The following is a 17,943-nucleotide window of genomic DNA, read 5'->3' on the forward strand; positions in this document are numbered from 1 at the left end:
TAATTGTTGCTCAGCTGAATGACAAAGGACTCACTTTGAAGTTCAAAGGTGGAATCTGCAATATAATTGAAAAGAGTGGTGAACTTATTGCCACTGGTAAGCAGGCCAGAGGTAACCTATTTCAGTTAAATGCCAAGATTAGTTAGTGTTTGATGGCTAAGTTTGATGATAGTTGGATATGGCATAGGAGACTCTGTCATATGAACTTTGACAATATTGTTAAAGTCGGTAAGATCAAGGCAGTAAGAGGATTGCCTTTGCTGAACAAACTTGAGAATTCTTTGTGCAGAGAATGTCAACTTGGGAAGATGTCTTCCTCAACTTTTAAAGGTAAGTCTTTTTTAGCAGAAAATTTACTTGACCTTGTGCATACTGATTTGTGTGGTCCTATGAAAACTAGAAGTATTCAGGGAGATTGGTATTTTATGATTTTCACTGATGACTGCTCAAGAATTATGTGGATCACATTCTTGAAAAACAAGTCTCAAGCATTTGGAAAATTCAAAGCCTTTGAAGCATTAGTAGAAAAGGAAAGTGGCCAAAGGATAAAGTGCCTAAGAACTGATCAGGGAGGAGAATTCACTTCTGATGAATTCAACAAGTACTTTGAACATAACGATATCAAGAGGTAGTTGTCTGCCCCAAGGACACCACAACAGAATGGCATAGTAGAAAGGAATAACATGATTGTAGTTGAAGCGGCGAGAACAATGCTAATCCAAGGAAAGGTTGCTCACACTTTTTGGAGAGAAGCGATGAGCACTGCAATCTATACAATGAACCGGGTACTTATCAAGAAAGGCAAAGATAAAACCCCTTATGAGTACTGGACCGGGAAGACTCTCACTGTGAGTTACTTTAAGGTATTTGGGAGTAAGTGCTATATCAAGAGAGGTGAGCATTTGAGCAAATTTGATGCTAAAAGTGATGAAGAAATAGTTATGGGATATTCCACTAAGAGCAAAGCTCTCAAGTGCTACAATAACAGAACTCAGAAGATTGTTGAGAGCATCAATGTCAAGGTTGATGAATAACTTGAGAAATCTGAGGGAACCAACAGCGAGCAAGTGGAAGGTGAACCGAGAATAGCCTTTTGGGAACCGGTTATAAAAGAAACAAGAAAAGATCTCAGTGTTCCTATATCGGTAGAAGTTGTGGTAGGAGAAGAAGAAGATGGAGAAGAAGGAGAAGAGGAAAAGCAAGAAGAACCAGCTAGAGTCATTCCTAGCTATGTGAAATTGCATCATGATCCGAAGTAGATCATAGGAGATAAATATGCATGGATACTCACAAGAAGAAAAGTGAAAGAGAATTCTTGCATGATTTATGAATTAGAACCCAAGACTTCCAAAGAAGCTCTTACAGATGAAGACTGGATTAAAGAAATGGAAGAGGAGCTAAACCGGATAGAAAAGAATGTAACATGGTCTTTGGTACCCAGACCAGAACACAAAAATGTCATAGGTACCAAACGGGTCTTCAGGAATAAGCTAAACGAAGAAAGTACAATTATAAGGAACAAGGCTAGGCTTGTATGCATGGGATACGCTCAGGAGGAGGGAGAAGACTATGGAGAAACCTTTGCTCCTGTGGCTAGACTAGAAGGTGTTCGAATGCTACTTTTTTTTCAGCATTTAAAGGATTTAAGGTATATCAGATGGATGTGAATTTTGCATTCTTGAATGGAATCCTTGAAGAGGAAGTATATATAGAGCAACCAGATGGGTTTGCCCTCTCAGAAGATAGTAACATGGTGTGTAGATTACACAAAGCCCTGTATGGATTGAACAAGCACCTAGGGCATGGCATGAAATATTACATTCTCATCTTGTGAAGATTGGATTTCAGAGAACAAGTGAAGATAACAACATCTACTTGAAATCAGAAGGTGATCAGATTCTGATACGTGAAGTATTTGTAGATGACATAATCTTTGGAGGAGATCATGAAATGAGCCATGCATTTGCAGATATAATGAAGAAAGAGTTTGAGATGTCTCTGATTGGAGAGATAAAGTTCTTCATTGGTTTACAAATTCATAAATGAAAGAGGGTATTTTTATCACCCAGTCCAAGTATGTCAAAGAGGTATTGAAGACGTTTGGCATGGAGGAAAGTAAACCAGTTGGTACACTGATGGTGACCGGCTGTAAACTGACTAAGGAAGATGATTCAGCACTGGTAAATGAAAAGGAGTACCGGTCAATGATTGGTAAGCTACACTATGTGGTGCACAATAGACCAGATATTGCTCATGCAGTGGCCATAGTAGCTCATTTTCAGAAATGTCCTAGAGAATCCCACTTGGTAGCAGTTAAGAGGATTCTTATATATCTGAAAGGAACAATTGACTATGGATTGTGGTATCCATATAATGGTGACTTCAATCTCAAAGTGTATACTGATGCTGATTGGGCAGGTAATGTGGACGACCAAAAGAGCACAACCGGTGGAGCGTTCTTTCTTGGTGGAAGATTAGTATCACGGACAAGTAAGAAGCAAAGTTGTACTTACCAGTCTACAGCTGAAGCAGAATATGTGGCAACATTTATGAACTGCACTCAAGCAACCTGGATGAAACATGTATTGGAAGGTTTCAAAGTACCTATATCTGAACCGATGAATATATTTTGTGACAACACAAGTGCAATAAATATTTCCAAGAATTCGGTATTGCATGCTAGAACTAAGCACATTGAGCTTAAATATCACTTATTAAGAGAGAAAGTTAAGAATAAGGAAGTTGTACTTCAACATGTTTCCAGTAAGGAGCAACTAGTAGATATATTCACTAAGCCCTTACCAAAGACTACATTTACCTATTTGAGAGGTGAATTAGGGGTTCTGCCCCTTCATGAAGTCAACTAGAAGTTGTGTGCTCCGCATTAGTCAGGAACTACAATGTCAAATCTTTCAGGATTGATGTGTTGAAGGATGCTACTCCATAGGGGGAGCAACATAATAGAGAATGGAAGCTTGTGCCTCCACTTTGGCATTGTTTTCAAAGGGGGAGAAGATATCTGATGTTGACGGTTGCAATGCTACACTGGGTATTGCCATCAATGCCAAAGGGGGAGATTGTTGGATATTGTTGGCATATGATGAACCAACATGTTGATATGTTGATAATGTTTGTTGTCATTGATGTCAATGAGTACAAGTAAACTGGTATGCAGATTAAAAGAAGTTGGTGAACCGGTATGAAGAGTATGAAGAGATGTTGTGAACCAGTGTCGGGGTTTCACTAAGTGTGACTACTGGTTGGTAATCTCAGCTCTAGGGTTTCTGGTTTGGCAATCCAGCTCGTGCGATGCAACCAATGATACTCTATGATGAATTAGCTAAGAAATAAGAATGGGATCGAGGTGGCACGTCAGTTTTGTACGTGTGAAGGATTTCCTTGAAGATCTGGCATGTGGAGATTGATTGCATTAAATGTCTACCTCGAGAATGAACATTCTTCTTAGTGGTATGAGAAGAAAGCATGATGGGTTACTGATTCCCATATGCGGTGAAGAATGAACGATGTAGATTGTCTTGTGATCTGTTTAAGATTGTATTGCTCTATGCAAAGTGTTTGGACGGTCAGGATTGGACCGCTTGTATTGTAAACCCAAGATGCTTAGTGTTTAGGGTTTATGCTACCACCCTAACTGTTGTCTATAAGTTCGATGATGTTTGTTGTTGTAAGTTGTTGGCAAATGTTGTGTGTATGTATCCGAGTGATGAGATACTTACCAGACCAGTAAGAGGAAAACTGCAGAGTGTGATTGCAGAGTAGAGGAAACGAAAAGGATCTGCCTTGGCATGTAGTGCTGTTATCAGATTAGAGTTTTACCTGTTGTCTTCTAACCATTTCAATAGTTGGAAAATCCCTTTATCGGGTAGCTTTAACAACCTTATTGTAAATCATTTAACCGGGTGACTCAAGATCACTGAGTTCTTCAAATCCTCTAGCGAGGTAACCTCTAACAAGGTTTCAACCTTTAACAAGGTATATAGCCATCCCTTAACCGGGTGATCTTTAATAGGATCGGTTCCTAGCAGAACCTTATTGTAAAGTCTTGAATCGAACTAGGCTCCTAACAGAGTGAGCTTCAAAAGATTTCAAAACAAGCCTGTGGGTATTCATCCCCACCGTGTTTTTTCCCATTTGGGTTTCCACGTGAAAAATCTGTGTGTCATGAGTTGTGCATTTTTCATGTGATGATTAAGTATTCTGTGTTTTAATAGTTATGCATGCAGAGCTATTAGGTTATGGTATTACTAGTATACCACATGCATATGTTTATGGGTAAAGTTGTTATCAAGTATTGAATGTATTTGAAGTGTTCAAACTTATCAGTATATGTTGTTTGGAGTCTTTCTGTGTTTAACCGATATTGCCATGGTTAAGTTCAGTAATGAAGACAACTAGTTGATATTGATTTGATTTGATAAGTTGTTAAGAAAGCTTTTGTCTATACGGATTCACCCCCCCCTCTCAGTACCGGTTAGGGTATTTTTTGTTCATCGTTATTCATTAGTGGCGTACTATTCCAACTCAGAAATTGGGCTCAAGATTATAAAAATCTTCCATCGTACTTTTTGGCCCATCATTAAGAGTCACTACCCATTTGGACAACCTGTTCGCCACGTCGTTCCTTGATCTCATCACATGCCCAACTTTAAATTCCTCAAAAGTTTCTAATTAATGCTTCGCGACATTTATATATTTATTCAAATTCCATGCATGTATTTCACCCTTTTTTATTACATTAATAATAATCAAGGAATCTCCTTCTAGCTGTATTTTTTAGAAGCCCAATTTTTTCCCCATTTTCAACGCTTCAATAGCCACCTGAGACTAGATCAAGGAAGTACGGTTTGAAGATCTTGACTTAATTCCCTTTGATGATTAAGTGCACTGACACTTGTTTCTATGACAATGACATTAATGAGGTGCAAGGAAGATGTTTGATTGATGGGACAGGGCAAGTGGAACTAGCAATAAAGTGGCGGGTTAAGGGTGGGCAGTGTCATTCCCTATTTCTCTGCAACCATCTTGGGTGGTGGAAGTAGAATGGAGGTGAATTTCCCCCTTATAACTTCCAAACCCGAAGCTGCTTTATTTGGAATGGTCATGATGTAGAGGATGAAACAAATCTCAAAGTTGGGGATGATGAAGTCATCCAATTGATGCAAATGCTGCTGGGGGAGGTGTTCTTGGATGCAAAGCACTGGTACCGAACCGACATGGACATTGTGACCATGGTGGTTATGTGGGGTCTGCAATTGGGGGACACTACTGCTAATGTCCTCTAGATTGTGAGTTCGATGATTGGAAATGAATGGTCGGTGGGACTCAATTTTGTGCTTGAATGGGCAGTCCCGAGGGCGAGCTTTGATGTGAGCGAGGGTTTTAATGACCCTGTTTTGGCGGAGCTGCATGAATTAGTTCCATTCACGAGGTGGCCAACTGGGTTTAATCGTGCTGAGTGTCGTGCCAAGGCACTCATTGCCTGGGACTCCCTACAAAATTTGTTGTGACAAAGGGAGGCAGTTGGTGGTGGTGCTTTGATGGCGGTGAATGAAGAAGGAGGAGCTAGGGGCGGAAGACAAGAAAGGGGGTGTCAGGGAAGGAGACCACAAAGAGTGTGAATGGCTGGTGGTTTAGGTGGCGGTTTTTTTGGTGGATTGATTTGCATGCTCTTTACGGTTGGGGTCGATCTCTTTGTTTTTGGTTGCAAGACAAAGTATGTAGAGGATGGTTTGGCACCTGTCCTTTTCTTTTTTGTGTTTTGTTTGATTGAATGCCTAGACTGTGATAAATTGTCTGTTTTGTGTTAGGCTAGAATATATATGGAATGTTTGTGATGTATGGCCTTGGGATATGTATGGAAATTTTTAGAATTTTGTCTATAAATTGCAGTGTACAAAGACTGGGTAGATAGGGTAACTAATAGGGGTTGGCTTTGATAGAGCCAAAAGGATACTGTTTTAATTATGCATATATATACTTGTGAAAATTATTACTATCAATAAAATCACTATGCTACTGACCAGAAAAAAGTAAAAATTATAGTTAATATTACATAAATATAATTATATTAATATACTTTTAATATAATAATGATTCAAAATTATAAACATTAAAAATTAGAATAAATAATTTTATTATAATATTATGATGGCAAGTACTCGCCATTATGTGACACTTGTTTGAAAAGAACAAATTTGACAAAACTACTAATATTTGGATCAAAATCCAATATCAAAAAAATGGAAATATCCTATAATGTGCTTAATCTAAATATCACTAAAATATTTTATTTTATTTCATTACTAATTATTATATTAAAATTAAATAACTTAGAAGTAAGTCCAAAAAGGAAGGGGAAAAGTTGGGTATGCGATTTTCCCGTTACAATTCTATTGTTGGGTCCGATGCTTAAACCCAATCCACATCGTATGCTAGTACATTTTTGTTCTAATAAGAGGTGTTTTACAGGTGTATGCTTCGATCATGGCGAGGGATCCTAAAAGAACTTTATAGAAGGCATCTCATGGAGCGCAAACACCACAAGACATTGTAAACTGTAAAATCCTCCAAACCCCATAAGACTCTTTAAACTATAAACCCTCCTAACCCTCTGTGCTTGTGCGAGTGGGTGAATTGAGGATAGCATGGCTGGCGAGAAACGTGACAGAAGCCCAGCGTCAAGTGCAAGTAGTGATGAGAGCACAGGTCGTAGCCCTCGCGGCACTTCTACGTCACCAGTTCGAAACTCGTCCGCTCCCCCAAATTCCAAGCTCTCCAACGATCCCGCTGAAAAAAGTTCCCTCAAAAGAGGAAAGAGCCTGAGCGTTGATGTTTGCAGGGATTTCAGCAAGGGCCGCTGTAAACGGTCGCCTCTCGACTGCAAATATGCCCACCCTTCGCCCGCCGTTGCAGTTGAAGAGTATATATAAATCTTTGCTTTCCTTACATTTGTCCTTTCCTGCACAATGCAGTTATTGTTTTGTAATCTAATTGACATATTTTTTTAATGTATGGTAGTGAAAATTTTGAATTTTTTTATAGTCGGCATGGCAAAACTGAAGTTTAAGTTGATTAAACAGTTTCTTCAAGTTGTTTGACAAAATTAGATTAGCTGTGAGAGACTTCAAATTTCTGTGGTCTGTAATTCTTGAACACATTGCATATTCTAGAGAAACCCAATATTGGGACCCATGTTGCGCATTGTGCGCGCAATTTCATCGTCATGACAACAAATGGACATTGCTTTCAGAAGGAAGCTTCTTCTATAGTTAACTGTTTAAAAGATCAAGAGGTTGAAAGTTCACAAGTCGAGCGGTTGTCTTTCGGTAAGTCCATGCATTGATCCCGACTCAAAATAATGGGCTTGGGCCTTCTCCAACGTTTGCTGATGATGGGTTTCAAACAGTGAAACCCTCATGCCTATCCGAGTGATCTCTCAAGTCTGCTGATGATAGGTGTCTGAAGGATGCTTACGTTTAGAACATAATATTGAGATTTGGGGAATGCTTGCTCTGTCATGAGGCAAGTTAGTCTCGTCGAATAGTCACCAAGTCTGGTAAAAAAAAGAAAAAAATCAGAAAACAATCATTAAAAACAAATTGCATATATTATTCTAAAAAATATTCAAGTTTTTGTAATGTCCCTTTTCTGGATTCCCTTGTAATTTGCCCACAACAATTTAAGATGTTATCACATATATTAGTCTACTGCTTTTTGGTGGCTTTCCTTGCTGATTCTCCTAGATGGTTCGATCTCCAATATGTACCCTCTTCCTTGGAAGAGCCACGTTCTTTCATAGTCACATCTCCTCCTTCTAAGGTGGCGTCTCTCTCTCTCTCTCTCTCTCTCTCTCTCTCGGTGACTGCTAACTAAAATATTGATTATTATTAACTTAATTAAATCCCTTCATTCACAGATATTTCTGCTTTAAATCTGCTCCAAATCTGCTCCCAGTCTGCCTCTTTTTGTCTGCTCTAAATATAATTATATTCCCCTCTGTTCTGTTCTTTCCAAATTTTATCTCCCTTTATACCACATCGAAGGGGTGGGGTTTCATCAAGAGAGGCGTCCTCTTCAGGGGGTTGTTGGCCTTAGCAAATGTTTAATTTATTTAAGCAAATATTCATAATAAACATAATCTAGGTTGGCCCCCATAAAATAGGTTATTGTTATTAAAAATTGCTCTATAAATAGATTGGGTCGGTCCTCTTAAAAATAGCCTATATTAATTAGTTGGGTCAGCCTTCCTATAAATAGTTTTTTTGTCAATGCACATTATAAATACTAGGCCGGCCTAACATCTATTAAATCACCCAGGTTTTTAATTATTTAAGATGCGATTGTTATTTATTATGCCCTAGTTTTAGGAGGGATATGACAATCCACCCATCCCAAGATTGTTTGTCCTCAAGCAATGTTGGATTTTAACCCAATCTTTGCAAATACGAGGATTAGAAACATGGCACACATCTATGATGTCAAATGCAATGAATTGGTATCTTTTGGTCCACTCTAGTTATTCTCATATTCTTGACCAACCAAAAATAGAAATCTCATGATGATAGACATATTGGAAACACGTCAGTTATGGACCAAACACAGAGCATACATATGGATATATGTAGACATAGTGAACAGTTACAATAAACATTATGACTAGCTAATTAACCTATAAGCAATCATTGCTTAGTTTGATAGGAACTCAAAAGGGTGCCAATAAACTGCCCAACCCACCCCTAAGCCTGAGAGCGCGTCACATCCATATCGTGGTCATTCGCCTTACATCCCACAAGTGGTAGGAATGTCCAACTTTGACTAGTTCCACCCCTTGGCCCACAAGAGGCAGGAACATCCAACCAACTTTGACTACTAGTTCCACCCCTTGGCCCACAAGAGGCAGGAACATCCAACCAAGACCAGATCCATCCCTTTGGGAAATCAATTCATCACTTGGCCCACAAGAGGCAAGAATATCCAACCAAGACTGGATCCACCCATTGGGGTAATCAATTCATCACTTGGCCCATAAGAGGCAAGAACGTCCAACTAGGACCAGATCCATCCCTTGGGGTAATCATTTCATCACTTGGCCCACAAGAGGTAGGAATGTCCAACGAGGATGAGATCCATCCATTGGGGTAATCAATTCTTCACTTGGCTCCTAAGTTGCCAGATTCTTTTGAGAAATCTTTGGGTTCGGGTTAGATTCGTTGTGAATTCTAGTCCGTTGGAAATTCGCTAGAAATTTGCCCAGGGTTCGCTTTTTGCCCTGTGGGTTCGCTCAGCAGGACCCAAGCAAAATCTTGACGCATTTTGGGTGAGTTTTGATGCCAACGGCAGAACCTGAAGAGAATTTGGGTGTTTTAAAAATATTTTTAAAGTTTTTTTTTTGCCTATTTTGGATAATTCGACCCGCCAACCCTAAATTAGACCATTAAAAAGGTAAAACCTATCTCATTTGTGCATTTGTGAATGAAAAAGAAAACTTCTTGGCTCATTTCTAAACTTTCTTGTTTGCTTGCCATAGCTGAAGGAGTGTTGAAGGGTGATTGTTGCATGCTCTAAGCTGGTTTGTGAGCTATTCCTACGTGGTTGCAAGTGTCGAGAACGACTCAAAGACATTGAAGAGGAAGATTTCAACAAAAGAGGTAGGTTTTTGTTAATTTTGTTTGTTTTTTAAAATTTTTTCTTTGCATTTGTTTTACAAAATGAAATGATTTCTCTAGTTTTACTTTTATTTTATTTTTTCATTTTGGTTTGTGGCTTTGTATGTTGTTTAATGTTTATAGATTCAACATTCATAGAATGGCAAGTGCCTTCAGCACTGGGAACTCCCGGTTCAAAACAGACCTAGGCTTTCCACTATAGAAATATGTGGAAATGGGTCAGCAACTATCAGGTGGAGGAGGTTCTGTAATGTCCCTTTTTTCTTTGAGTGATAATTTATTAATTAAATGTTAAATAGTCCTAAGTCCTATGGGATTAATTAAAATTTAATTAATTAGCAGCTGGACATACTTTATTTTATAAAGTGACTTTATAATAATGTCAATGACAAATTATAAAGTAAAGTCACTTTTGAGGGGAAAAGTAAATTAAAAGAGAAATAAAATAAAGTATCACTTTCGAAAAGGAAAAGTATTATAAAAGGAGAAAAAAGTGCAATGAGGATTCATTCTTGATTTGTTATTTTGAAAGAAACTTTTCCTTGAGAGCTTGAGAGCTTAGCTTGCAGGTTCAGTAAACCCTAGGACGGAAACCCTGGAGGTTTTGGCTGTTTGGACGAAAACCTAGATCAGCCCACTTGGTGAATTCATCTCAGGATTCACAGTTGCACATCATTGACCAGTTTTCATGGAGATTCGATGATCTATCTTGCAGATTTTCAGAGGGTTTGTTATTTTATGTATGGAGGCATTTCGAGTACGTGTTACTTGATGGCATTAGGCATCTTTTGATTTGTAACAGCAGCATGTGTTTGTAAACGGTAAGACTTTTCTATATCAAAGAATACCATTGGCTTATTTAGATTCTCTGTATTACATTGATTGATGTCCTTCAAAATTTGTATTGTTGATCTTGCATGTTCAATTTATATGTTTGCATGTCACAATATTATATTATGATGAAACAAAATATGAGCAAAAACGAAAACCCATATCAGATTTGAAGCAATATCGGAGTCTAGGATATTTCAGTGGTATCAGAGCCGGTGATCTTGCCAGCCTGTTAGGGTTTCAGCAGCGCATGTCAGATTTTGCAGTTGCATGTGTGTTGGATGTTATTGCATGGCAATTTGGTGAATACCCAGATGATTGCATGTCAGTTTAGGAGTAGTTTATGAAGAGGTTTACCATTGCATGTTATTTCCAAGCAGTCCTAGTTAGTGGATTTGCATTGCATGTCAATTTGGTGGATACCCAGATGGTTGCATGTCAAAATTTATGGTTGCATGTTGCTTCTAATCAGTTGCATGTCAGAATTTATAGTTGCATGTCAGTTTGAAATTAGTTGTTTCAGCCACATACAACAAGTTTATAAAGGTCACAACAATGGGTAGAATCATAGTTGGACTACTCGCGACTCGGCTCGACTCACCAAGCCCTTGAGAAAAAAACTCGGGAAAACTCGGTGAAAAACTCGGCAACGTAAAAACATGCTTAATTTTAATAAAAAATGCTTTTTTTTTTTTGCAAAATTTAATGAGAAGATGCATCCAATGAGTCAATAAATGATAACTCAAAAGAAACAAGCTGATTCTAGATATATTTAAATGCAAATTGTCTACAAAATCGCATCCTCATGAGGAATGTTGATGGCTTGAAGCAAAATAGTAAATAGTTTTTGTAAAACCAAAAGTAAATACATCATTACAAATTACAATTACAACTTCCTCTTCCTAGCTCGAGCTAAAACTAGGGGAGAGGTAAAACTAGAGGGTCTAGTCCTAGAAGTCTGCAGTGGGCGTGATTGTGTCTCCTCGCTCGGTATGGCTGGCTCATCCTCCATCCTGGATGAAGCTATGTCTCCACCTGCTTGTGGCACTGACAATGACTCCTCATCCTCATCCTCTTCCCCCTCAATGTCATCCAGCGTGAAACCAAATCCACCCCCTCCTCCTCCATAGCTTGCCTCTCCAAATCAGTGTTGTCATCCTCAGAAAACAATGGAGGCTGCTCTTGTGATGTCCAATCACTGTAAGGATCTATATCATCCAAGTCAAGTGGACCACCTGCTACTTCCTCTACCTTCCTTACGTGCAATCAAAGATTATATTGCCCAAAGACAAGGTCATTGAGGTGTTTTTGAGCTAGCTTGCTCCTCTTCTTCGTGTCGATGGCTTCAAACAAGCTCTAATTGTGCTCACAACTGGATGAACTACAAGGTTGACATAAGATTCTGAGGGCAAATTTTTTGAGATTTGGGGTATTTCCACCCCAACTTTGCCACCAAGCATCTGCAAATTAAAATTAGGTTGAAAGTAGCACCCCTCACTGGTGTCTGAGGGTGAGAAAAAGAGGGGTAGAGAGATAGGTCTAGATCTTGATGGAGATCTACAAACGCGCAATATTTGAAATTTCATCATTCATACTCATAGTTTCAAACTTTCAACTCTAAAATGTATAATACCAAGATTTCTTCAATGCTAATTATGTTGTTATATGGAGCCTAATCAGACTCGGAGGCTAAATTTTCCCTACTTCCATTAGCGCAGTTTCCCCCTATATTTTTTGATAGGGGTTTGGGGGCAGCGCCCCTTGCGTGCTCCCTGTTGTGATATAGGGCGGGGTCGAGGGGCAGCGCCCCGCGAGGCCAAAAATACTTTTATTATTTTATAAAGGCGTCGAGTGTTATAAAGTATAAGAAAGGAAAAAGACATATTGAAATGCCACTTATACTAAAATGTTATATTTTATGTGTATATTCTGATGAAGAGAATGAAACTGACCTGAAAAAACAAAAATTGATAATTTTTTGACATGTTTGGGCCTCTTTTTTTAGTCTAGCCGAGTTTTTAAAAGAAACTCGCCGAGTTTTTGCTGTGAGTTAAAGTCGTAAAAACTCGCAGAGCTCAAAAACTCGGTGAGTTTTTGAAACTTGCCGAGTACTCTGCGAGTGTTCCATCTATGGGTAGAATTATAGATGGAAGATTGCCACTTACTTTCTTTCCAAAATCAATGTCACATACAACAGGTGTAAAAAAGGTTACAACAATGGATAAAGGCATTACAAGTTCATCAAGGAAGGATAGAAGGGATAGTATATGTCCACAAAGAAATGATCGACATATGGACGAGCTTATGAATGGTATGAATGACTTCTTTCAAGCATTTCAAAAATATCAATTAGATATCTTATTATTGTTAGAGAAATTGCTTTTGAAAAAAGCTAAGAAGATGGAGAAGAGGCATAACTACGATGAACACATTGAAGTCACTAAAGATGAGCATATAGATCATTCCAATGCTGAAAATTCATTTGAAAAAGAGGCACATGAGACTTGTGGCAACTATGGTAATGTTGCTGAAAGGGAGGAAGTTAATTCTGATTTGGTTATGCATAATAACATCGGTGCATTAATTTTTCATGAACCGGTACTTGAACATGCATCTACAAATGTGGATGTTGTGACTAATAAGGATGACAAAATAGTAGCCATGGGTACAAATTCATATTTAAGCAATTTTGAAAGAGATATTGTTCATACATATGAAGGTTTTGTGGATCAAAGACTTCTAGCACAGCATGATTTGAATGATCAATCTATGGTTGAGGAAGAATATGTGGAAGAGTTTGTGGAAAAGAACATTATTTCAGATTGGAAAGACCTAACCCATCACGAAGAACTCAAGGAATCCACCTATGTTTCAGCACCATCATGACTCTTGGGTGGGACATAACGCTTCAAAAGAGGAATTTTGTGAAGAAGAGGTCAAGGAGGTAGCTGATTTTGAGAGGCATGACTTTGAATACAAATCAGAAAAACAATTCTCTAAGGCAGGCACACCTATGGGGCAACTTTCACATGAAGATGCAAATTTCAGTCATGAGATAGGTGCTACAACTTTTGGATCAATCAACAATGATGTGCATAAGAAGGAGCTCGCAGATTTAAGCTACTTGCAAGGTATGACCGCGCTTAGTAATTTTGATATTCCTTGTTTTGTACACATGATTACATTGGAGGAATACTTGTCAAGATTAGATGAGGCATATTGTCTTAGAGAGCTGATTATAAAGACTAAGAGATTGCCTAACAAGAAGATCCTACAATTTGATAATGTTTGGTTTGTCATGGATACTTCACCATGGAGTTGGTTGGAGGCAAAAAACATAACAGCTAAGGAGGTGCAGGTATGGATCAATTTTATGATAGCTAAGGCAGCTAGGAGAACATGTGACTTCTTCCCGAGGGGATCAAATGGTAATGGATCCTTGTTTGTTGGTGATAGTGGAAGCATTCCCAAGATGATTCTAGGTCTGATTTTTCGTTCCAGCAGTGTTGTTGCCTTTTGCACCAGCAATATGGAGAGGATATACATGTCTGATTTTGCACACATGATGGATACCTTTCAGATTTTCATGAGACCCATCAGTCCTAGAGTGATACTTTGATGGAGATTTGATGAGGGACATTTATCCCTTCATTTGCAGCCTATATGATGATGTTCATTCACCCCACTCTTGGTTTAAGGGTGAATGGAACAGCCGGTTTCTTTTGGACAGCGGTTTGTCACACAATGTTTTTCATGATTCACATGCTTCCGTGGTGTCTACAGAGAGTCTCTACAAGGATTTTTCAGTTTATATCAGAGTAGAGCAGCATAAACATGGTGGAGCAAAGGAGAACTTTGGTAAATTTGCTGATTACATGAAGAGGATCATTGTTCTTTTGAGAGTTAGAGTCTTCAAGATTCTCTTCACATCTATGTTGCAGCATTGTATACTTCATGTGAGACCATGCAAAGGTCCTAGATTAATTTGGGATCCAGGTATTGGCTAGAACATTTGAGCTTAATGCAGATTTGATACATGTGATTGCTTGAGGACAAGCAATTTTGGGGTGGGAGGACTCTAATGTCCCCTTTTTCTTTGAGTGATAATTAATTAATTAAATGTTAAATAGTCCTAAGTCCTATGGGATTATTTAAATTTAATTAATTAGCAGCTGGACATACTTTATTATATAAAGTGACTTTATAATAATGTCAATCACAAATTATAAAGTAAAGTCACTTTCAAGGGGAAAAGTAAATTAAAAGAGATATAAAATAAAGTATTACTTTCGAAAAGGAAAAGTATTATAAAAGGAGAAAAAAGTGCAATGAGGAATCATTCTTGACTTGTTATTTTGAAAGAAACTTTTCCTTGAGAGCTTGAGAGCTTAGCTTGCAGGTTCAGTAAACCCTAGGATGGAAACCTTGGAGGTTTTGGCTGTTTGGATGAAAACCTAGATCAGCCCACTTGGTGAATTCATCTCAGGATTCACAGTTGCACATCATTGACCAGTTTTCATGGAGATTCGATGATCTATCTTGCAGATTTTCAGAGGGTTTGTTATTTTATGTATGGAGGCATTTCGAGTACGTGTTACTTGATGGCATTAGGCATCTTTTGATTTGTAACAGCAGCATGTGTTTGTAAACGGTAATACTTTTCTATATCAAAGAATACCATTGGCTTATTTAGATTCTCTGTATTACATTGATTGATTTCCTTGAAAATCTGTTTTGTTAATCTTGCATGTTCAATTTATATGTTTGCATGTCACAATATTATATTATGATGAAACAAAATATGAGCAAAAACGAAAACCCATATCTGATTTGAAGCAATATCGGAGTCTAGGATATTTCAGTTTCATTTGGATTTTCAGCCATTGCAAAGAGGGATATACAAGCTCTTATAGTAGAGTGACATCAAGTTTTGTCTAGTCAAGCCAAGAGTTCCAAGGGAGCCCTCACCTAAAACCTTTCTTGCAAACTCTACTGTTCTAAAATATATTGAAGAGCAAAGACAAGCAAATGAAGCAGCAGGGAATGCAATTGCTAATACTTTGGAAAATTCTAGAAGTAAAAATGCAACAAAGGCCTCTATGGCTTCAATTTTCAATGAACAATCCATAGAGGGCAATCCATTCTTGCATCTTCCTGAAGAACTTGTAACAAATAAAAGAGCAAAGGGGCCCTTGGAAATGTCATTTCACAATGAGGCTAGGTACATTGCCGAGCAAGACATAGGTAGATGCATCTATGCAAATGGATTGGCATTTAATGTTGTTCGCTCACCGTATTGGCAAAAAATGGTGAGATCAATTAATGAGGCTTCAAGGGGGTTTAAGGGCCCAGGTTATGAGAAGGTGCACACCACTTTATAGGACAAAGAGGTGAAACATGTAGAGGATTCCTTGAAGTGTGTCCATAGTATTAGATGCAAGAAATCACCCTTTGGTCAATGTTCTTGTAGTGTCCACGAGAGGTGCAATGTTTTTGAAAGCAGTGGATTGTGGAGGGCAATCGAAGGACGATCCATTCATTACAAACATTCTTTTCCAAGCCATTGAGCAAGTTGGCCCTCAAAATGTTGTTCAGGGGATAACAGATAATTCAAAAATTTTAGGGCTACCGGGTTATTGGTTGAGGAGCGCTATAAACACATTTTTTGGACACCTTGTGCTGTTCACTCACTCAAGCTAATGCTGCAAAAAATTGGCAATAATGTTGAGTGGATCAAACAAATGTATGGTGATGCTCAGGAGATCCAAATGTTCATCACGAACCACCATATGTCGCAAGCCATATTTAGACAATTCTCGAGATTGGAGCTCTTGAAGGTAAGTTAAATTATTTAAAATTTAAATATGTTTTAAACTTTAGTTTAGTCTTTTACTATTTAGTAAACTTTTTGAGTTTTTAATTTATTATTGTTTTGATTTTGAAATTGGTTGCTGAGACCCGTTTTGCCTCCAACACTATTGTTTTGAGATGTCTTGTGAAGGTTAAAGAGGCATTGTCTACAATGGTAATTGTTATGAGGTATTCACACATCGCCCCATTGCAAATGGGGACCCCCACTTTTCGCTTTGTAGGATTAGTCCTTTTTGCTTAGTCCTAGGTTGTGTTAGAGTCTTTGCTATTAATCTTTGCATTGAAGGGATAGAGTTTCTCAAGTAGCTAGAGGGTTCATCAAGTCAGGGTGGTCTCGAGGTTGGAGTGAAGACAGTCGATTGTCGAGGCTTTTGGAATCAATGACTTGTCTCTTGTTTGCAGGGTTATGATTGAAATGAGGAACTAAGAAAGTCAAGTGAGTTGAGCATGATAGTTAGATAGAAGGATTCCTTTGTATCATGCCTAGGTTTCTTGTGTTATCTGATCATATTTCTAGTTGCAAGAACAAGCCTTGGTTGTTTGAATGGTGTCCTCCTTGAATTTCATTTAGGCCTTGTACCTTGCTGGAGCAAACTTGCCTTAGACCCCGTCCTTTACCTCAAGATTGGAGCAAATTTCTCCTTGAGCCTTCTTGAAGGATAAAAGCTAGCATGTTTTATGTGAGAAGACTTAAAGATTTGGGGTATTATCCAATAGAGTAAATGAAAGTTGGGGAATTGAGTTAAAATTTTTTGTTTGAGACCCCGTACCTTGCTAAGGACATGAGACCCTGTACCTCTCTAAGGACTCGGGGCGAATTTTTTGCATTTAGCTCTCGTACCTTGCCAAGGGTCAAGAGCTAATTTGGAGAGATCATGTACCTTGCTCCCTCACTAGAGTGAGATTTGCCTAAGTACCTTGACCCCGTACCTCACTCAAGCTGGAGAGTGATCTTTTCAAATTGTGTACCTTGCAGAGACTTGAGAACGAAATTTTGAAATCATGTACCTAACTCAAGAGTCCAATTAAATTTCCTCCATAGGTGCTCTCAAAGGTCAAATTGATGAGGCTTTCATGTAGAAAGATTGGAAAACTTAAGGTCAAAACCAACCAAGTGAAAGAAGATTTTGAAGCCATGTACCTTCCGAAGGATCTAGAGCGAAATATTGATGTACCTTGGTAAGGTCCTAGAGCGAATTTCATCGCCAAGTCATGTACCTTGCAAAGGACATAGAGCGAATTTCTTCACAAGGACATGTACCTTCCTAAGGGTCCAAAGCGATTTTTTGCCTAGATGCGTACCTTGCAAGGGATCAAGAGTGAATTTATCCAAGTGAAGATCGAAAGTGAATTTTGAAGTATTGGAGGTTTTAGAGCGAATTTGTTCAAGCTTGTACCTTGTTAAGATTTGAGATCAAACTTTCCTAGTAAGTCATGTACCTTCCGAAGGACAGCGAATTTTTTTTGACCAAGGTCGTGTACCCTCCCAAAGGTCCTAAGGCGAATTTTGAATTGATGTACCTTAGAGAGGTCACATAACGAATTTTGATGTACC

General features: G+C 38.4%; 1 protein-coding gene across 4 annotated transcripts in view; it reads left to right on the forward strand.

Annotated features, from left to right (window-relative positions):
• The first annotated feature begins 6,389 nt into the window (after window positions 1-6,389).
• Window positions 6,390-17,943, forward strand: part of LOC131060886 (zinc finger CCCH domain-containing protein 28) — a 96,893-nt gene continuing 85,339 nt past the window's right edge. For all 4 annotated transcript variants that reach the window (XM_057994310.2, XM_057994309.2, XM_057994312.2 and 1 more), the window contains exon 1: window positions 6,390-6,940. In XM_057994310.2, coding sequence (XP_057850293.2) covers window positions 6,666-6,940 — 275 coding nt within the window. In that variant the 5' untranslated portion in view covers window positions 6,390-6,665. The remainder of the gene's footprint in view (window positions 6,941-17,943) is intronic.

Source organism: Cryptomeria japonica, chromosome 5 (assembly GCF_030272615.1).
Source record: "Cryptomeria japonica chromosome 5, Sugi_1.0, whole genome shotgun sequence".
NCBI classification, from domain to species: Eukaryota; Viridiplantae; Streptophyta; class Pinopsida; order Cupressales; family Cupressaceae; genus Cryptomeria; species Cryptomeria japonica.